The sequence below is a fragment of the Stenella coeruleoalba genome (genome assembly GCF_951394435.1).
Source record: "Stenella coeruleoalba genome assembly, chromosome: 1".
Classification (NCBI taxonomy): domain Eukaryota; kingdom Metazoa; phylum Chordata; class Mammalia; order Artiodactyla; family Delphinidae; genus Stenella; species Stenella coeruleoalba.
In genome coordinates, this window is record NC_137169.1 from 167,620,424 (window position 1) to 167,640,044 (window position 19,621).

The 19,621-nt window shown below is 35.6% G+C and overlaps 1 protein-coding gene across 2 annotated transcripts in view; it reads left to right on the forward strand.

Moving 5' to 3' along the window:
- PPP2R5A (protein phosphatase 2 regulatory subunit B'alpha) overlaps positions 1-19,621 on the forward strand; it is a 91,870-nt gene that overhangs the window by 45,881 nt on the left and 26,368 nt on the right. For both annotated transcript variants that reach the window (XM_079903047.1, XM_079903048.1), the window contains exons 2-3: positions 1,995-2,191; positions 4,852-4,953. In XM_079903047.1, the coding sequence (XP_079759173.1) occupies positions 1,995-2,191; positions 4,852-4,953 (299 nt within the window). The remainder of the gene's footprint in view (positions 1-1,994; positions 2,192-4,851; positions 4,954-19,621) is intronic.

The following is a 19,621-nucleotide window of genomic DNA, read 5'->3' on the forward strand; positions in this document are numbered from 1 at the left end:
ATCAAAAACTTTATGGAAGTGATCATCAAAAATGTCATGTACTCTGTCAATATTACATGAACTCTGACGCCTGTCTTAGGATTGTAGACCTTGGCTTTCATGTAGCAGAGAGCCATTATTGATTTTGGAACATAGAGTGTTATGCAAATTCTTTATAAGTGTGGCACTACCACAGAAGAAGTTTCTGCTGGCATAGCCATAAATGGGTTGCAGCAAATTCAAAATTTTTTTAGAATCTTTATATTTTTACTTCAAAAGTCATGTGAATTTTGTTGTTCTTTATATCTATGTTTGTTTTTTTTGTAAATATTATGTTTCAAGTTATTGAACAAAATTGACTAATCAAAAGGATATGCTGTATTTGTCTTTTTTGTGTGAGTGGGCTTAGGATATCTTACCTGCTATATTTTAGCAGTACCTTATCTAGCTCAGCTTTTTAAGGACAGCACTTGAATATAGCTGCAAAGTAATTTCACTTGGCTTCCTGCCCCAGAGGAATTAAAAAGCATGGGCATCCTTGGTTAGGTTATCATCTTTATGAAGATTTCTACCTCTATCTTTATATAAAGCAGGCATTGGTTTTGAATGAAGGAATACTGTTGTATACTATGAGCTCAGTATCAGAATACATGATTTTTAAAAATTTAATCTCAGTAGTTCAAGAAACAAATAATTGAGCTGAATAACTGAAGGTCCTTGTTTATAGATTTGAAATTCAGAAGTGAAATTTCATTACTTTTTTTTTTTTTTTTTTGCGGTACGTGGGCCTCTCACTGTTGTGGCCTCTCCCGTTGCGGAGCACAGGCTCCGGACGCGCAGGCTCAGCGGCCATGGCTCACGGGCCCAGCTGCTCCGCTGCATGTGGGATCTTCCCAGACCGGGGCACGAACCCGTGTCCCCTGCATCGGCAGGCGGACTCTCAACCACTGCGCCACCAGGGAAGCCCTTCATTACTTTTTGAATGTTGCAAACAAAAAGATTTAATACATTTGTTAGAATCAAATGATTATAATGTGCCCATATTTTTGTACTCAGTAGAAGATAAAACAATAAACATTTACTGAATGCATGTTGTGTGGCAGGTACTGTGCTAGATAATGAGAGGGCGGAGGGAGGGGGAGAGAGAGAGAAAGAAAGGGAGAACACTTGTTTCCTGTCTTTGGGGGCCTCGTAATCTAAGAGTATAATACATGTAAAATATAACTGCCATATCGCACAGTAAATACTACAATAGAGATAGCACCTAAGATACATTTGGGTCAGTGTGGATTAACCAACCAATTTAGCTTCAGTGCCATAGAGAAGGCTTCTGAGAGTGGAATATGCTTATGCTGAAACTTAATAAATGGGGAGAGTTCTCAGGGTGGAAATGTGGGAAAAGGGCATTCCAGGCAGAGGAAACAGTGTAAAATCTTCAGGAAATTGCAGAGAGCATGGTTTAACTAAAGTGAAGGTGCATGCTAGATAGTGTTGAGAGATGACTCTTGGCCATAGGCAGCTTCATTTTGTATACAATCCTAAGGAGTTTGAACGTCATTCTGTAATTTTTGGAGGATCATTGAAAAGTATTGAGTATGATCAGAATGATTCTCATTTTAGCAAGATTTTAGCTTTTGAAGTAGCTTAGAGGATAAATCAGGAATCGCAGGTTATGGCCCCAGGCAAGAGAAGCAGTTAGGATGTCATTGCTGTAGTCTAAATGATGAATGTGAGGGCCGTTAAAGTGGCAGAGGGAATGACAAGAAAAGGATAGATTCCAGATAAGTTAAAGAAACGGAATCAATAACATTTAATGATTGATTGTGGGTAGTGAGAGAGGAGGAAGATAGAAATTCATGTCTGGCGTGAATAATGGGATTAGATGGGTAAATTTCTCACTAGATTTTTGAGAGAAGTTTTACTTTATGTACGAGAATAGCTTCTACAAAATTGGCAAACATGAAGGTAACTTCTGAGTAGGTCATTTCTAAGTTTCTCTTTATTTTTATTTACAGATGCCACTTCAAATGAACAACAAGAGCTTTTCTGTCAGAAGCTGCAGCAGTGTTGCATACTCTTTGATTTCATGGACTCTGTTTCAGACTTGAAGAGCAAAGAAGTTAAAAGAGCAACATTGAATGAACTGGTTGAGTATGTTTCAACTAATCGTGGTGTAATTGTTGAATCAGCGTATTCTGATATAGTAAAAATGGTAAGCCTCTAGACTTAAGTTCCTCAGATTTATATAAATTCAAGTAAGATCTGAGGTGTAATTATGATTTAATGAGACTGATTTTTAATAAATATACAATAATTAATGTGCTCAAAAGAATGTTTTTTTTAAATAGTCCATTTGAAAGATTATCCATCCATTCCAATGATGGTGTCATTGCTTTATAATAGTTTGGGAATTCAATAGCCACAATGGCTGGTGGCTACCACATTGGATAGTGCATATCTAGAGCTTAGGAGAAAGATATAAGCTCAAGATAATACAGATTGATAGATAATTAACATGCAGCTGAATAGCTGTGGAGAAAGAACATCTAAAGGGGGAAGAAAAGACCAATGAAAAACTATGGGGCTCTCAGCAGTGGATAAGGGAGTCAGGTCTAAAATAAATCTTATTTAGGACATTTTGATATCATATATGTAGATTCTATAACACTGAATTTTAATCAAAACGTGGGACCTTTAAGAAGTTAAATGATGTAAACAAAAGTTTGAAATATCTGCTGTGAAAAGTATTGAAGTAAGGTTGTTTAGGATACTGTTTATTAATTATTTAACCATATTCTCCATCAAACTGTAGAAATTTGTTTCAGACTTGTGGTTTTTGTATTTTGGTGCATAACGAAATACAAAAAATTCATTTGAAATAATTATCACTGAGTACACAATTTAAGCTTAAATGTTGGTTATAGAAGGTTATAGCAAGTATAATCTAAGCTATAAACTATACAATTTAGTTGCCTTAATTTCTTTCCCTGTGCCTGATATATGTTCTGGGGGAAGAGCAAAATGTGCAGGAAAGTTAAATTTGACCCTAATATACTAGCTGAGTTTTCTTTCATCATATTGTACTAGAAGACCAATTAAAAGGACTTAGGACATTTTGGTTCGTTTTTTTCTTTTTAAAAAACAAAATAAAAGCCTTAAGATTTTTTTAAAGATTAGCTCTAGAGAGAACATTAATCAAAATGAAATTAGCTTCCTCAATTCCACAGATAATTAAAAGAGATAGTTTGAGAATATAAGTATTGATTATTGATAGACTTTGTATTTTGTTTTGTGTTTGTCATTAAAAAATGTTCAGGGGGAAAATGCAATATTTCCACTTTATTGATTTCAAATGGTTTGTATTCAGGAATTTTGAAAATCCTAGGGAAGATATTTTTATCTCTCTAAAGTTGTTGCCTCAGATATTGAAAGTACTCAAATATTTGAGTTAAATTATTTTGTAATTTTCTATTTACTAATAAATTCCGAGATTTAATTTCTTTTCCCAAGTAAAAAGATGTGTGTGTTTTGTCCTTTTTTTTTTTTTTTTTTAACTTCTGGGTACTTAATTTCTAGATAAGAAGCCAACTCACCCGCTTAGTTCTTTAAAGCTCTTCTGTGTATTTGCTGTATACAGTTAATTTTATTGGTGGCTACAAGGTTTAACTTTTACTACCAACAATAATAAGTATGATTTCAAAGGCAAATTATGCCCTCCTATGGGATATAGTTCCTTTTCAAGTTCTATCTATGACTTTCTGCCACTCTGTGAAATTGATATTTATCAAACTATTTATTGGCTCTGCCTTCATGTACTGGCTTTGAGTTCTAGCAAATCAAATTCTGGATTATAACTTTCTAAGTCTTATGGTTATAGTAATTGACTGTTAGCAGTTGTTTGGATTACCATAGATGCTACTTCATAAGAATGGTTGGGAATTTGCTTGCACCACCAAACAACGCTTGTCTCATCCTCTGTCCCCAAATAATTTATCTTAAATGACCAACCCCTCAAAATTAGGGCCTTACATGTTTACTAAACCATTTGGTCTGTCAGTCTGTTCATCATTCTTCAACGAATTTTGCGTTGGGCTCACAATCCATCCTTTGCTAGAGAAAAAGGATATGTAGTTTACTTTGGTACTAAGACAGACAATGTGAAAGATGAAATTATAACCTAAAATGAAGACTCTGAAATGAAGAGTCTCAAAGCATATCCTTATTTCAGAGAGATTAATATTTTTTTTAAAAAAATGCTCAGAGTTAATGAAATACAGTAAATTAAGTCATCATGGGGTATTATAACTATGACTGTAATGGCAGTGAATAACTATGTCTGTAATGACAGTGAAAGTATTCTACCCCCATCTTCCTCTTCATTAGCGTTATGTGTATGTGTAAGAGATATTTTACCAAACTCTTGGGTTATAAGGTAAGTAAATGGCTGGGTTAGGATATGAGGGGAGTTGTGGAAAGATGAAAAGAATCAAGTTAGGGATAGGGAGAGTTAGGAACTTTATGCTCCGCCCACCCCCCCAGTTCCCTCACATCCTCTTTTTTTTTTTTTTTTTTAAAAGCAAAACTTGGAAAGAAAAACTTGTGATTTAAGGAAGAGGAGTCTAGAGGTAATCTGTACGAAGTTTGATATCTATAGAAGTCAGAATTATGGGACAGAGAAAAGAGAGAAACAAATGGCTGCCTTCATATCTTGAAGAGATTTATAGGTTTTGAACTAAGTTTACAGCCACAACTTAACCTTTTTCTTAAATAAAGTTATCTTAAAAATATTTCATTTTGCATTTTTTAATTCAATTAAGCAACAAAAACATATGTTTATTTAGAACATGAATCTAAATTTATTTTTCTTTACAGATCAGTGCTAACATCTTCCGAACTCTTCCTCCAAGTGATAATCCAGATTTTGATCCAGAAGAGGATGAGCCCACACTTGAGGCCTCTTGGCCTCACATACAAGTATGGAACATAACTTTGTATTGACAATTTTTACATTTATGATATTCTGCTGAAATCACAGAACTCTGTTTTAGACCTGAGTGTCTATTTAAAGTACTTGACTTATTTATTTATTTATTTTTTTGCGGTACGTGGGCCTCTCACTGTTTTGGCCTCTCCCGTCATGGAGCACAGGCTCCGGACGCGCAGGCTCAGCAACCATGGCTCACGGGCCTAGCTGCTCTGCGGCATGTGGGATCTTCCTGGACCGGGGCACGAACCCGCGTCCCCTGCATAGGCAGGCAGACTCTCAACCACTGCGCCACCAGGGAAGCCCTAAAGTACTTGACTTTTAATATGTTTTCTTAACATTTTCTTTTCTCAAAATATTGCTTTTCACTTTTTTTATTGTGGTAAAATACACTTAACATTTACCATTTAAACCATTTTAAAGTGTATTCTGTAGCATTAAGTGCATTTTTAATGCTATGCAACCATCACTACTATCTAGTTCCATAACCTTTTCATCACCCCAAATGGAAACCCCCTTGTCATTAACAGTCACTTTCCATTCTCCCACCCCCACAGCCCCTGGCAGCTTTTCATCCACATTCTGTCTCTATGGATTTGCTTGTCCTAGATATTTAATATAAATGGAGTCATATAATATGTGGCCTTTTGTGTTTGGGTTCTTTAACTTAACATAATATTTTCAGGGTTTATCAATATTGTAACGTGTATCAATATGTCATTCCTTTTAATGGCTGAATAATATTCCATTGTATGGACATACCACATTTTGTTTATCCATTAATCAGTAGATGGACATTTGGATGGTTTCTACCTTTTGGGTGTTGTGATTAGAGCTGTTAAGAATGTTACACATTCATGTACAAGTTTTTGTTTAACATCTGTTTCCCATAGATTTTGATATGTTGTGTTTTTGTTTTCATTCATTTCAAAATATTTTCTGATTTCCTCTGTGATTTATTTGGCCCATTAGTTATTTAGGAATGTGTTTAATTTCTACATATTTGTGACTCCCAGATTTCTTTCTGATTTATAATTTTATTCCATTGTGGGTGTAGAATATACTTTGAAGTTTTCAATCCTTTTAAATTTATTGAGGCTTCTTTTTATGGTCTAGCATATGGTTTATCATGGAGAATGTTTCATGTGTACTTGAGAAGACCACGTATACTGTTGTTGTTGGGTGGAGTGTTGTGTTGAAATCTCTTAGATCTAGTTGGTTGTTGAAGTCTTCTGTTTCTTTGTTGATGTTCTGTCTAGTTCTGTCCATTATTGAAAGTGAGATATTGAAGTCTCCAACTATTGTTGTTGAATTGTCTATTTCTCTCTTCAGTTCTGTCAGTTTTTGCTTCAGGAATTTTTGGGGCCCTATTGTTAGCTGCATATGTTTATAATTGTTTTATCTTCCTCTTGGATATGTCCCTTATCATTATAACTCTAATAACCGTTTTTGTGTTAAAGTTCATTTTTTCTGATGTTTACTGTCTAACTGCCACTGCCTAACTCTCTTTTGGTTACTGTTTGCATGATATGTCTTTTCCATACATTTACTTCTTATCTGTTTGTTTCTTTGAATCTAAATTGTGTTTTTTGGGAATTCCCTTGTGGTCCAGTGGTTAGGACTCTCCACTTTCACTGCTGAGGGCCTGGGTTCATTCCCTGGTCAGGGAACTAAGATCCTGCAAGCTGCACAGCATGGCAAATAAATAAATAAATAAATAGTGTTTCTTGTAAGCAGCATGTAGTTGGAACCCGTTTTTTGTTTGTTTGTTTTTTTCTTTTAATCAATTTTGACTGTCTCTGCCTTTTGAGCAGTATTTAATCCATTTACATTTAATGTAATTACTGATAAGGTAGGATTTATGTCTTCCATTTTGCTGTTTTATGTCTTATATCTTTTTTGTTCCTCTATTCCTCCATTATTACCTTTTGTATTAAATAGGTATTTTCTAGTGTACCATTTTAATTCGCTTGTTTCTTTAACTATATTTTTTTGAGTTACTGTCTTAGTAGTTACCCTAGGGATTACAATTAGCATCTTAAAACGCTCTAGTTTGGTTGAATACTAACTTAATTTTAGTAGTATACAAAATTTTGGTCCAGGATACCTCCATTCCCTCCCCCTTCCTTTGTGGTATTACTGTCATACAAATTAGATCTTTATGCAGACATAAAATAGCATCTTACTGCACTTCACTTTATTGCACTTTGCAGATATTGCATTTTTTACAAATTGAAGGTTTGTGGCAATCCTGTGTTGAACAAGTCTATCAGAACCATTTTCCAACAGCATTTGCTTACTTCATGTCTCAGTGTCACATTTTGATAATTCTTGGAATACTTCAGACTTTTACATTGTTATATTTTTTTATGGTGATCAGTGATCTTTGATGTTATTATTGCAAAAAGATGACAACTTCCTGAAGACTCAGATGATGGTTAGCATTTTTTAGCAATAAAGTATTTTTAAATTAAGGTATGTACACTTTTTTTAAACATAATGCTATTGCATACTTAAGAGACTATAGTGTACACATAACTTTTATATGCATTGGGAGACCAAAAAAAATAATGTGACTTGCTTTAGTGCAATATTCGCTTTATTATGGTGGTCTGGAACCAAACCTGCAATATCTCCAAGGTATGCTTATACATTGTACACCTATCAACACAGTTTTGTAATTATTGCTTTATGTGGTTGTCTTGTAAAGCAGGAGAACAAAAGAGTTATAAATAAAAGTACATTTATACTGTCTTTTCTATTTACCTATGTAGTTACCTTTACCTCTTTATTTCTTCCAGTGGATTCAAGTTATATATGGTGTCCTTTCATTTAAGCCTGAAGGATTCCTTTTAGTATTTCCTGTAAGGCACAATAGTATTTCCTGTTTGTCAGTTGATCTGGGAATCTCTTAATTTTCCCTTCATTTTTGAAGGAGAGTTTTGCTGGATATAGAATTCTTGGCTAACTGCCTTTTTCCTTCAGCACTTTGAAGGTGTCATCCTATTGGTGCTCTGGTGTCCATGGTTTTCTTTTGAGAAGTCAGTTATTAAAAATATTTAGGATCTGATGTATGTGATAAGTTATTTATTACTTGCTGCTTTGAAAATTTTCTTTGTCTTTAACTGTCTGTCTGTTTGATTATGATGTCTCTAGATATGCATCTCTTTGACTATTCTAGTTGGACTTCAGTGAGCTCCACTTAATAGTTCATTGTATAAATTAATACTTTTCATCAAATTTGGGTTGTTTTTAGCTATTTCTTCAGCTATTTTTGTTCATCTTTCTCCTCTCCCTCTGAGACTCCCATTATGTATATCTTCGTATGATTGATGGTATCCCATAGGTCTCTGAAGCTCTGTTCATTTTGTGTTCAATCTTTCTTTCTACACCTCAAACTAGATACTCTCTATTGACCTTTCTTCTGCCAGCTCAAACTGTTTTTCATTGTTTTTTGTGAGACAGCAAATTTACTGAAGTCCTCACTCTGCCATTGCAAAAGTCCATCTCTGTAGCACATTTTTTTAGTTGAGACTGAGAGAGGGATAGTCTTCTTGCCCTAATGTCACTGTGTGACAACTCACTCCTCATAATTATTGGAAAATTGGTAATAAAAATTTATTATATAGATTGGTTCAAGATGGTGGAGTGGAAGGACGTGGTCTCACTCCCTCTTGCAAGAGCACTGGAATCAAAACTAACTGCTGAACAGTCATCGACAGGAAGACACTGGAACTCACCAAAAAAGATACCCCACATCCAAAGACAAAGGAAAAGCCACAGTGAGACGGTAGGAGGGGCACAATCACAATAAAATCAAATCCCATAACTGCTGGGTGGGTGACTCACAAATGGGAGAACACTTATACCACAGAAGTCCACCCACTGGAGTGAACGTTCTGAGCCCCACGTCAGGCTTCCCAACCTGGGGGTCCAGCAACGGGAGGAGGAATTCCTAGAGAATCAGACTTTGAAGCCTAGCAAGATTTGATTGCAGGACTTCGACAAGACTAGGGGAAACAGAGACTCCACTCTTGGAGGGCACACACAAAGTAGTGTGTGCATTGGGACCCAGGGGAAGGAGCAGTGACCCCATAGGAGACTGAACCAGACCTACCTGCTAGTGTTGGAGGGTCTTCTGCAGAGGCCGTGGGTGGCTGTGTCTCACCATGAGGACAAGGACACTGGCAGCAGAAGTTCTCGGAAGTACTCGTTGGCGTGAGCCCTCCCAGTGTCCACCATTAACCCCACCAGAGAGGTAGGCTAGTAGGCTCCAGTGTTGGGTCTCCTCAGACCAAACAACCAACAAGGAGGGAACTCAGCCCTACCCATCAGCAGACAAGCAGATTAAAGTTTTACTGAGCTCTACCCACCGGAGCAACAGCCAGCTCTACCCACCACCAGTCCCTCCCTTAAGGAAACTTGCACAAGCCTCTTAGATAGCCTCATCCACCAGAGGGCAGAAAGCAGAAGCAAGAAGAACTACAATCCTGAAGCTTGTGGGAAAAAACCCACATTCACAGAAAGATAAACAAGATGAAATGGCAGAGGGCCATGTACCAGATGAAGGAAGAAGATAAAATACCATAAAAACAACTAAATGAAGTGGAGATAGGCAACCTTCCAGAAAAGGAATTCAGAATAATGATAGTGAAGATGATCCAGGACCTCAGAAAAAGAATGGAGGCAAAGATCGAGAAGCTGCAAGAAATGTTTAACAAAGACTTAGAAGAATTGAAGAACAAACACCTAGAAGAATTAAAAAACAAACAAACAGAGATGAACAATATAGTAAGTGAAATGAAAAATACACTACAAGGAATCAATAGCAGAATAACTGAGGCAGAAGAACGCATAAGTGACGTGGAAGACAGAATGGTGGAATTCACTGCTGTGGAACAGACTAAAGACAAAAGAATGAAAAGAAATGAAGACAGCCTACGAGACCTCTGGGACAACATTAAACGCAACAGCATTCGCATTATAGGGGTCCTAGAAGGAGAAGACAGAAAGGACCTGAGAAAATATTTGAAGAGATTGTAGTCTAAAACTTCTCTAACATGGGAAAGGAAATAGCCACCCAAGTCCAGGAAGCACAGAGAGTCCCAGGCAGGACAAACCCAAGGAGAAACGCGCTGAGACACATAGTAATCAAATTGACAAAAATTAAAGGCAAAGAAATATCATTGAAAGCAGCAAGGGAAAAAATGACAAATAACATACAAGGGACCTCCCATAAGGTTAACAGCTGGTTTTTCAGAAGAAACTCTACAAGCCAGAAGGCAGTGGCATGATATATTTAAAGTGATAAACGGGAAGGGATTTAAAGGGATGAAAGGGAACCTACAACCAAGATTACCCTACCCAGCAAGGATCTCATTCAGATTCAATAGAGAAATCAAAAGCTTTACAGAAAAGCAAAAGCTGGGAGAATTCAGCACCATCAAACGAGCTCTACAACAAATGCAAAAAGAACTTCTTTAAGTGGGAAACACAAGAGAAGAAAAGGACCTACAAAAACAAACCCAAAACAAGAATATGGTAGTAGTAACATACATATCGATAATTACCATAAACGTGAATGGATTAAGTGCTCCAACCAAAAGACACAGGCTCGCTGAATGCATACAAAAACAAGACCCCATCTATATGCTGTCTACAACGACCCACTTCAGACCTAGGGACACATACAGACTGAAAGTGAGAGGATGGAAAAACATATTCCATGCAAATGGAAATCAAAAGAAAGCTGGAGTAGCAATACTCATATCAGATAAAATAGACTTTAAAATAAAGAACGTTATAAGAGATGAGGAAGGACACTACATAATGATCAAGGGATCAATCCAAGAAGACGATATAACAATTATAAATATATATGCACCCAACATAGGAACACCTTAATACACAAGGCAACTGCTAACAGCTCTAAAAGAGGAAATCGACAGTAACAAAATAATAGTGGGGGACGTCAACCCCTCACACCAATGGACAGATCATCCAAAATGAAAATTAATAAGGAAACACATGCTTTAAATGACACAGTAGACCAGATAGATTTAATTGATATTTATAGGACATTCCATCCAAAAACAGCAGATTACACTTTCTTCTCAAGTGTGCACGGAACATTCTCAAGGATAGATCACATCCTGGGTCACAAATCAAGCTTCAGTAAATTTAAGAAAATTGAAATCATATCAAGCATTTTTTCTGACCACAACGCTATGAGATTAGAAATCAATTACAGAGAAAAAAACGTAAAAAACACAAACACATGGAGACTAAACAATACGTTACTAAATAACCAAGAGATCACTGAAGAAATCAAAGAGGAAATCAAAAAGTACCTAGAGACAAATGACAACGAAAACACGATGATCCAAAACCTATGGAATGCAGCAAAAGCATTTCTAAGAGGGAAGTTTATATCATTACAAGCCTACCTCAGGAAATAAGAAAAATCTCAAATAAACAATCTAACCTTACACCTAAAGGAACTAGAGAAAGAAGAACAGTCAAAACCCAAAGTTAGTAGAAGGAAAGAGATCATAAAGATCAGAGCAGAAATAAATGAAATAGAAACAAAGAAAACAGTAGCAAAGATCAATAAAACTAAAAGCTGGTTCTTTGAGAAGATAAACAAAATTGATAAACCATTAGCCAGACTCATCAATGAAAAGAGGGAGAGGACTCAAAATTAGAAATGAAAAGGGAGAAGTTTCAATAGACACCACAGAAATACAAAGCATCCTAAGAGACTACTGCAAGCAACTCTATGCCAATAAAATGGACAACCTGGATGAAATGGACAAATTCTTAGAAAGGTATAACCTTCCAAGACTGAACCACGAAGAAATAGAAAATATGAACAGACCAATCACAAGTAATGAAATTGAAACTGTGAATAAAAATCTTCCAACAAACAAAAGTCCAGGACCAGATGGCTTCACAGGTAAATTCTATCAAACATTTAGAGAAGAGCTAACACCCATCCTTCTCAAACTCTTCCAAAACATTGCAGAGGAAGGAACACTCCCAAACTCATTCTATGAGGACACCATCACCCTGATACCAAAACCAGACAAAGATACTACAAAAAAAAGAAAATTACAGACCAGTATCACTGATGAATATGGATGTAAAAATCCTCAACAAAATACTAGCAAACAGAATCCAACAACACATTAAAAGACTCATACACCGTGATCAAGTGGGATTTATCCCAGAGATGCAAGGATTCTTCAATATACGCAAATCAATCAGTGTGGTACACCATATTAACAAATTGAAGAATAAAAACCATATGATCATCTCAATAGATGCAGAAAAAGCTTTTGACAAAATTCAACACCTATTTATGATAAAAACTCTCCAGAAAGTGGGCATAGAGGGAACCTACCTCAACATAATAAAGGCCATATACGACAAACCCACAGCAAACATCATTCTCAATGGTGAAAAACTGAAAGCATTTCCTCTAAGATCAGGAACAAGACAAGGATTGCCACCCTCACCACTATTATTCAACAGAGTTTTGGAAGTCCTAGCCACGGCAATCAGAGAAGAGAAAGAAATAAAATGAATGCATATTGGAAAAGAAGAAGTAAAACTGTCACTGTTTGCAGATGACATGATACTATGCATAGAGAATCCTAAAGATGCCACCAGAAAACTACTAGAGCTAATCAATGAATTTGGTAAAGTTGCAGGATACAAAATTAATGCACAGAAATCTCTTACAGTCCTATACACTAATGATGGAAAATCTGAAAGAGAAATTAAGGAAACACTCCCATTTACCACTGCAACAAAAAGAATAAAATACCTAAGAATAAACCTACCTAGGGAGACAAAAGACCTGTATGCAGAAAACTGTAAGACACCGATGAAAGAAATAAAAGATGATACAAACAGATGGAGAGATATACCATGTTCTTGGATTGGAAGAATCAATATTGTGAAAATGACTATACTACCCAAAGCAGTCTACAGATTCAGTGCAATCCTTATCAAACTACCAATGGCATTTTTTACAGAACTAGAACAAAAAATCTTAAAATTTATATGGAGACACAAAAAACCCCAAATAGCCATAGCAGTCTTAAGGGAAAAAAATGGAGCTGGAGGAATCAGACTCCCTGACCTCAGACTATACTACAAAAGTACAGTAATCAAGACAATATGATACTGGCACAAAAACAGAAATGTAGATCAATGGAACAGGATAGAAAGCCCAGAGATAAACCCACGCACCTTGGTCAACTAATCTATGACGAAGGAGGCAAAGATATACAGTGAAGAAAAGACAGTCTCTTCATTAAGTGTTGCTGGGAAAACTGGACAGCTACATTGTAAAAGAATGAAATTAGAACACTCCCTAACACTATACACACAAAAAATCTCTAAATGGATTAGAGACCTAAATGTAAGATCAGACACTTTAAAACTCTTAGAGGAAAACATAGGAAGAACATAGGAAGAACACTCTTTGACATAAATCACAGCAAGATCTTTTTTGATCCACCTCCTAGAGCAATGGAAATAAAAACAAATATAAACAAATGGGACCTAATGAAACTTAAAAGCTTTTGCAAAGCAAAGCAAACTACAAACCAACCGAAAAGACAATCCTCAGAATGGGAGAAAATATTTGCAAAGAAATCAACAGACAAAGGATTAATCTCCAAAATATATAAACAGCTCATGCAGCTCAATATTAAAAAAACAACCAATCCAATACAAAAATGGGCAGAAGACCTAAATAGACATTTCTCCAAAGAAGACATACAGATGGGCAAGAAGCACATGATAGCTGCTCAGCATCACTAATTATTAGAGAAATGCAAATCAAAACTACAGTGAGGTATCACCTCACACCAATTAGATTGGACTTCATCAGAAAATCTACAAACAACAAATGCTGGAGAGGGTGTGGAGAAAAGGGAACCCTCTTGCACTGTTGGTGGGAATGTAAGTTGATACAGCCCCTGTGGAGAACAGTATGGAGATTCCTTAAAAAACTAAAAATAGAATTACCATATGATCCAGCAATCCCACTACTGGGCGTATACCCAGAGAAAAGCAGAATTCAAAAAGACACATGCACCCCAATGTTCATTGCAGCACTATTTACAATAGCCAGGTCATGGAAGCAACCTAAATGCCCATCGACAGATGAATGGATAAAGATGTGGTACGTATATACAATGGAATATTACTCAGCCATAAAAAGGGATGAAATTGGGTCATTTGTAGAGACGTGGATGAATCTAGAGACTGTCATACAGAGTGAAGTTATGTCAGAAAGAGGAAAACAAATATTGTATATTAACACATATAATCAGAACCTAGAAAAATGGTAAAGATGAAGAGGTTTGCAGGGCAGAAATTGAGACACAGATGTAGAGAACAGATGTATGGACATTAAGGGGGGAAAGTGGCAGGGGGTGAGTCTTTTACTTTCACAGTAAATACTTACATGACAATTCAGAGCTTCTTCTACTTCCCATACTCTTCTCCTTCCCCTCCTCCAACTCCCTATTTTTGATAGTTGTACATAGTTAGAATATATAACTGATTTTATACTATTCTGTCACCTTTATGCCCAACACTTGTCATTAGTTCTACAGGTAATATATTTAATATTTACTATCAATCCTTATGAAAAGTTTCTCTGACCATTTCTTGGTAATTTGAAGCTCATTCTTTAGTAGAAGGGCTCATGGGACCACTACTTCCTGAGTCGTTGCATGTTTCATCTCAGTTTGTCTCTAGCATTTATGTTTAAAGATCAATTTGAGTTGATATAAAATCCTTGGTTCAGCTTCTTAATTTCCTTAGGTACCTTAAATATGTTATTCCATTGTCTTCTTATTTCAGTCTGATTTTTTTCCTCTTATATTCTTGGTCTTTATGCCTGGCGCCCAAAGGATATTTTTCCTTTAATGGCCAGTTGGTTTTTTTTTTGTTTTTTGGTTGCACTGGGTCTTCGTTGCTGTGCACAGGCTTTCTCTAGTTGCGTCGAGCAGGGGCTACTCTTTGCTGCGGTGCATGGGCTTCTCATTGCAGTGGCTTCTCTTGTTGTGGAGCACAGGCTCTAGGCGTGCTGGCTTCAGTAGTTGAGGCTCGCGTGCTCTGGAGTGCAGGCTCAGTTGTTGTGGCACACAGGCTTAGTTGCTTCTCAGCATGTGGGATCTTCCTGGACCAGGGCTCGAACCTGTGTCCCCTGCATTGGAAGGCGGATTCTTAACCACTGCGCCACCAGGGAAGTCCTGCCAACTGCTTTTCTTGGTCTATACATAAGTGTTGATTTTTTTCTACATCAGTTTTCCCAGTTGAATAGTGTTCTTTTGCTGAAAAAAAAAACACTTTTATTTTTGAAAAGTTTTCTTCAATAATACTTTTTAGTATTTCTTTTGTTCTACCCCATTGTTTTCTTCTTTGGGAATACCTGCTATTCATATGTGGGCTCTTTGCTTCTGTCTATATATATCACTTTCTCTTGAAATCTTTTTGTTTTTCTTATCTCTTTCTTCATTTTGTTGGATTGTCTTTAATTTTTCTTTTTTCCATACTCTTTTTCATTTTTCCATTACTCTGGTTGAAAGGCAGACTGACAGAATCAATATTTAGTTTTTCCAGCTTCAGTAGTAGAGACATGCAGGGGAAAGGGAATGGGTGCTAGATTAGCTAAGCAACAATGCCTGCCACAGGCTTGAACCATTGGAGGCAAGAGTCTATCCTGAATAAAATGAAAAATGATAGATTTGTTAATGACCATAGGATGGATAACATCAGCTATTTTCTACATAGTTCCTGGGAGATAGAGAGGAACCTTGCTTTTATATATGGGTGCTCGGTGTTGCTTCAGATTATATTGTTTGTTTGTTTGTTTGTTTTTGGCCGCACTACATGGCTCGCGGGATCTTAGTTCCCCAACCAGGGATTGAACCCAGGCCCTCAGCAGTGAAAGTGTGGAGACCTAACCACTGGACCACCAGGGAATTCCTCCAGATTGTATTGTTGAGTTTTTATTTTACCAGGACTTATATTTATTAGTGCCATTTCATTCTATTTTTATTATAAAAGATGAGAAAGAAATTTATATTCTAAACTATTTGGGACACTTTAAAGCAATAGTCTGCCTCATTATTTATTCACTCTGTCTAGCACCTATACATCCAAATAAAATGGAAGAGGAATCCTAGGATTAGTGTAAACTGATAAAATTTTTGAGATTTATCAGCACATTAGAGCTTATAGAATAGAAAAACTGAAGTGGTAAACTATGTTTTAATAGCACTGCACAGGGTTCATCTGAAATTTCATGCCATAGTTGGTATAAAATTAGTGATAATAGATTTAATGATGCAAAGGTTTTAAAAGCATGAAATTCTCATTAGCCAGTAAGTTATATATATTTTTAATCACATGTAGTTGGATAACCTGAAAAAAAATCTCAGTCTTTGAATTTTTAAAAAGAATTTTTCCATTAAGATATTTTTATATGCCCTTGGGAATTAACAGTAAATATTCAGCCATATATACAATGTGCTTTCTATTTTTCACTGGTATGATTTGAAGTTTACTTAAATTCACTGGAACTAGTGGTTCTTAACATTTTAGGAGATGGTGAGTTGCTTTCAAAATATGATTTTTTAAAAATGAGTTTTCTCTCAAGACAAATTCATAGATACCCAAGAAATATTACATAGCCATGGTCTTCTGATTAAAAGGCTCTGCTCTGGATATATATGTTTATAGTTAAAAATCTTTCTAGTAACTAAAATTTGGTATACAGTTTTTAAATTTGGCAGTCAGATGGTCTGTTAAATGCGAAGTGAACTGATTGATAGGATTTGTCAGTAGCTACATCATCATACTTTTTTTAGAGTGGAATGTTAAAGCTGTTCTGATGAATGAACTTATAGAGAGTATAGCACTGAGGAAGTTTGCTCAATGAAAATTTCATTCCTTGTTGTTAATATATCTTGAATCATGTCACCTGGAATTTTTTTTTTGTACTAAAAGTTTACATTTTACATATAGCTTATCAGGTCTTTGATGCTAGAAATTGATTTGCCAGGATGAAAAATAAATATTAAATTTAGTTAATGAGGGGAATAATCTCAAGTAATTTCAGACCTTTCAAATTTTTGTTTCTTCAACTTTTTGTGAATTTTCTAAAAAGGTGCTAATTTACAATTTCTTTTTACTTTTTTTCCCACACTGTAATGGAAATACTAATGAACAATGGAATAAATGGAATAAAGAAACACAGAAGAAAAGAACAAAAGAAAGGCCATTTTAGCACTGGGGATCACTATCTGGCCATATCTTTTAATTTACTGAGTATTATATGATAATTATTGATGTATAACAGCTATAAGTTATTTTTAAATTTTCTTTCCTAAGTATTATTGCTTTGTATTTATTGAAGACCAACAAGATAGTAATTTTCTATATGCCTACTTCTAGATAATTAGAGAGGCATGACTGCTATACTAGCTTGGAATACAGGCAGGTTATGTAGTATTTTTATTTTTTTTTATCAACTATCTTCTTTTTTTGGCACAGATAATTAAGATGTAATTATGTAGGATACTGAATAGAACACAGACCATTTTAGGATAACTTGATTTGAGGAACTAGAGGCTCTTCTTTATGATCTGTATAAGTAGAAATTTAAAGTGGGGACATATATATTTTATTATGTACACCTTCACATCCAAATAGCTCTTGACCAGATGCTATATTTTAAATATTTGCATGTTCTAAGAATCAAAAATTATAGGGACTGTGACCTAGTGCACCAACACTTATGCACAGAAATAGAAAAGGAACATCTTTTATCCTTATTTTAAGGTTGAGAAACATTTTCATTACTTTGACCTTTTTAATTGTAAATAGTTATTTGTTATTAATTATCTTTTTAATTATTATGGTTAAAAGAGCAGCGGAAAAATAGGCTGATCATATTTAAGCTATTCAAGGTTTGTGCAGAATATGTCCTATTTTTAAAAGGAGAAAAAAACAACAACCCAGATTCTTATAGGACTAAGATTTGTTAGTGTTTGCTATGTACCAGGCAGTGTTCTGGGCACTTAATATCCGTCATTGAATTTAGTATACGTTAATTCTTACATAAATTCTTTCAAATATTAAATCAATTTTTAAAGCCCCATTTAAATTAGCTTCCTCTTAATGGAGGTTGGAAAACATTCAGTCAGCATACTCCTTGAAAAAGAGCCTCTGTGTATTTGTAAATCATTAAAGTTGCTTTTAAGTCTGCCTTTCTAAGCCAAACATTTCTAGTTCCTTTAGGTTTTTATATAGGTCTTATTTTCAAATACATTAATGATCTATGCTCTTTTGTGGTGTGCCTTCTAAAATCTTTTATTGGTAAAGACCAGAATTTTACGTATTTTATTTTAACTGCCTTAGGAAGGACACAGTCAGTACTGAATAGAATGCTAAGATTATCCTTCTTTCCTTACACTTTTTAGTTATCTTTCATCTTTTAGGGTATTTTTTGGATTAAAGGAATAGGAGGACCTTGAACATATGTGAAGATTGCCATTTTATTAGAGAAATAAGCCCATTGCTGAAAGTATCTATTGTCCCTTTGCAGCACTGTTTGTTAGGTTCTTGGAGCAAATTATTTTTTCATGTGGAAGAACATAGAGAAACTTTAATACAGAAATACAAATACAGTTTCTCAACTATGATTTTCATTCATTCAGCAAATATTTATTGGGCATCTCTTGTGTTTCAGGCATTATTCTAAATATTGGGGGTAAAGCATTGAAGTAATAAGCAAACTGTCTTGCACTCTAGGGGAAAAGAATAAATAATACTATGTCAGGGTGTGATAAATACAAGAAAAAAAGTAATGCAGAATAAAGGGTATAGAGAGAGTGACAGTGGGGGCGGGGTAAAGTTTTATAGAAGCATGGTCTTAGTTGTGCCATATTGAAGATTTTTAGCTCTGTAGGTCACTCGTGTTTTTCTGCCTCTGTTTGGGATTACTGAACATGTATTTAACCTTTTGTCATCATCTCTTCAGTGGTGCTAAGTTGGTTGCATAAAAGCTTTTTGCTACTCATCTTGACTGGTCACTTAATTAATGTTCACTGTGTCAGGTAAGTGATGCAGATGAAACCTGTGTAAGAAATGATATGTCAGATCTGTGATAGGCACAGATTTCAACTGTATATGTGATTTAGAGGATTCATTTTGATCTGGAGCTTGATGTCATGTAAGTCTCCCATGCTATTACTGTTAAAGACATGCTATTACTGTTAAAACTAATAAGCCTTAAGCCCTGAATTCATGCCATGCTTGACTCAGGGCTAACTTGGCCCCTCCTTACCACAGCTTTTAACTTGGAATCTGCATAAAGAGTCTCTGATTTCATACCCACCAGCCCCTACGCTACACCATCTTCTTCTTGAGACATCTACCTTTCTTATAAAAGCCCTCCTCTTTCTTCTTGATTTGTCCAAAATCACACCTAATGCAGGGCTCAAGTTTTATGTCCTCCTTAAAACTTTCCTGTTGACCTTATTCCACAGTGATATAGCCCTTTTCTAAATGTCTCCTGAACTCATAGTTTGTGCCATATAGTTTTTGTGTATATACCATTTTATATGTTTT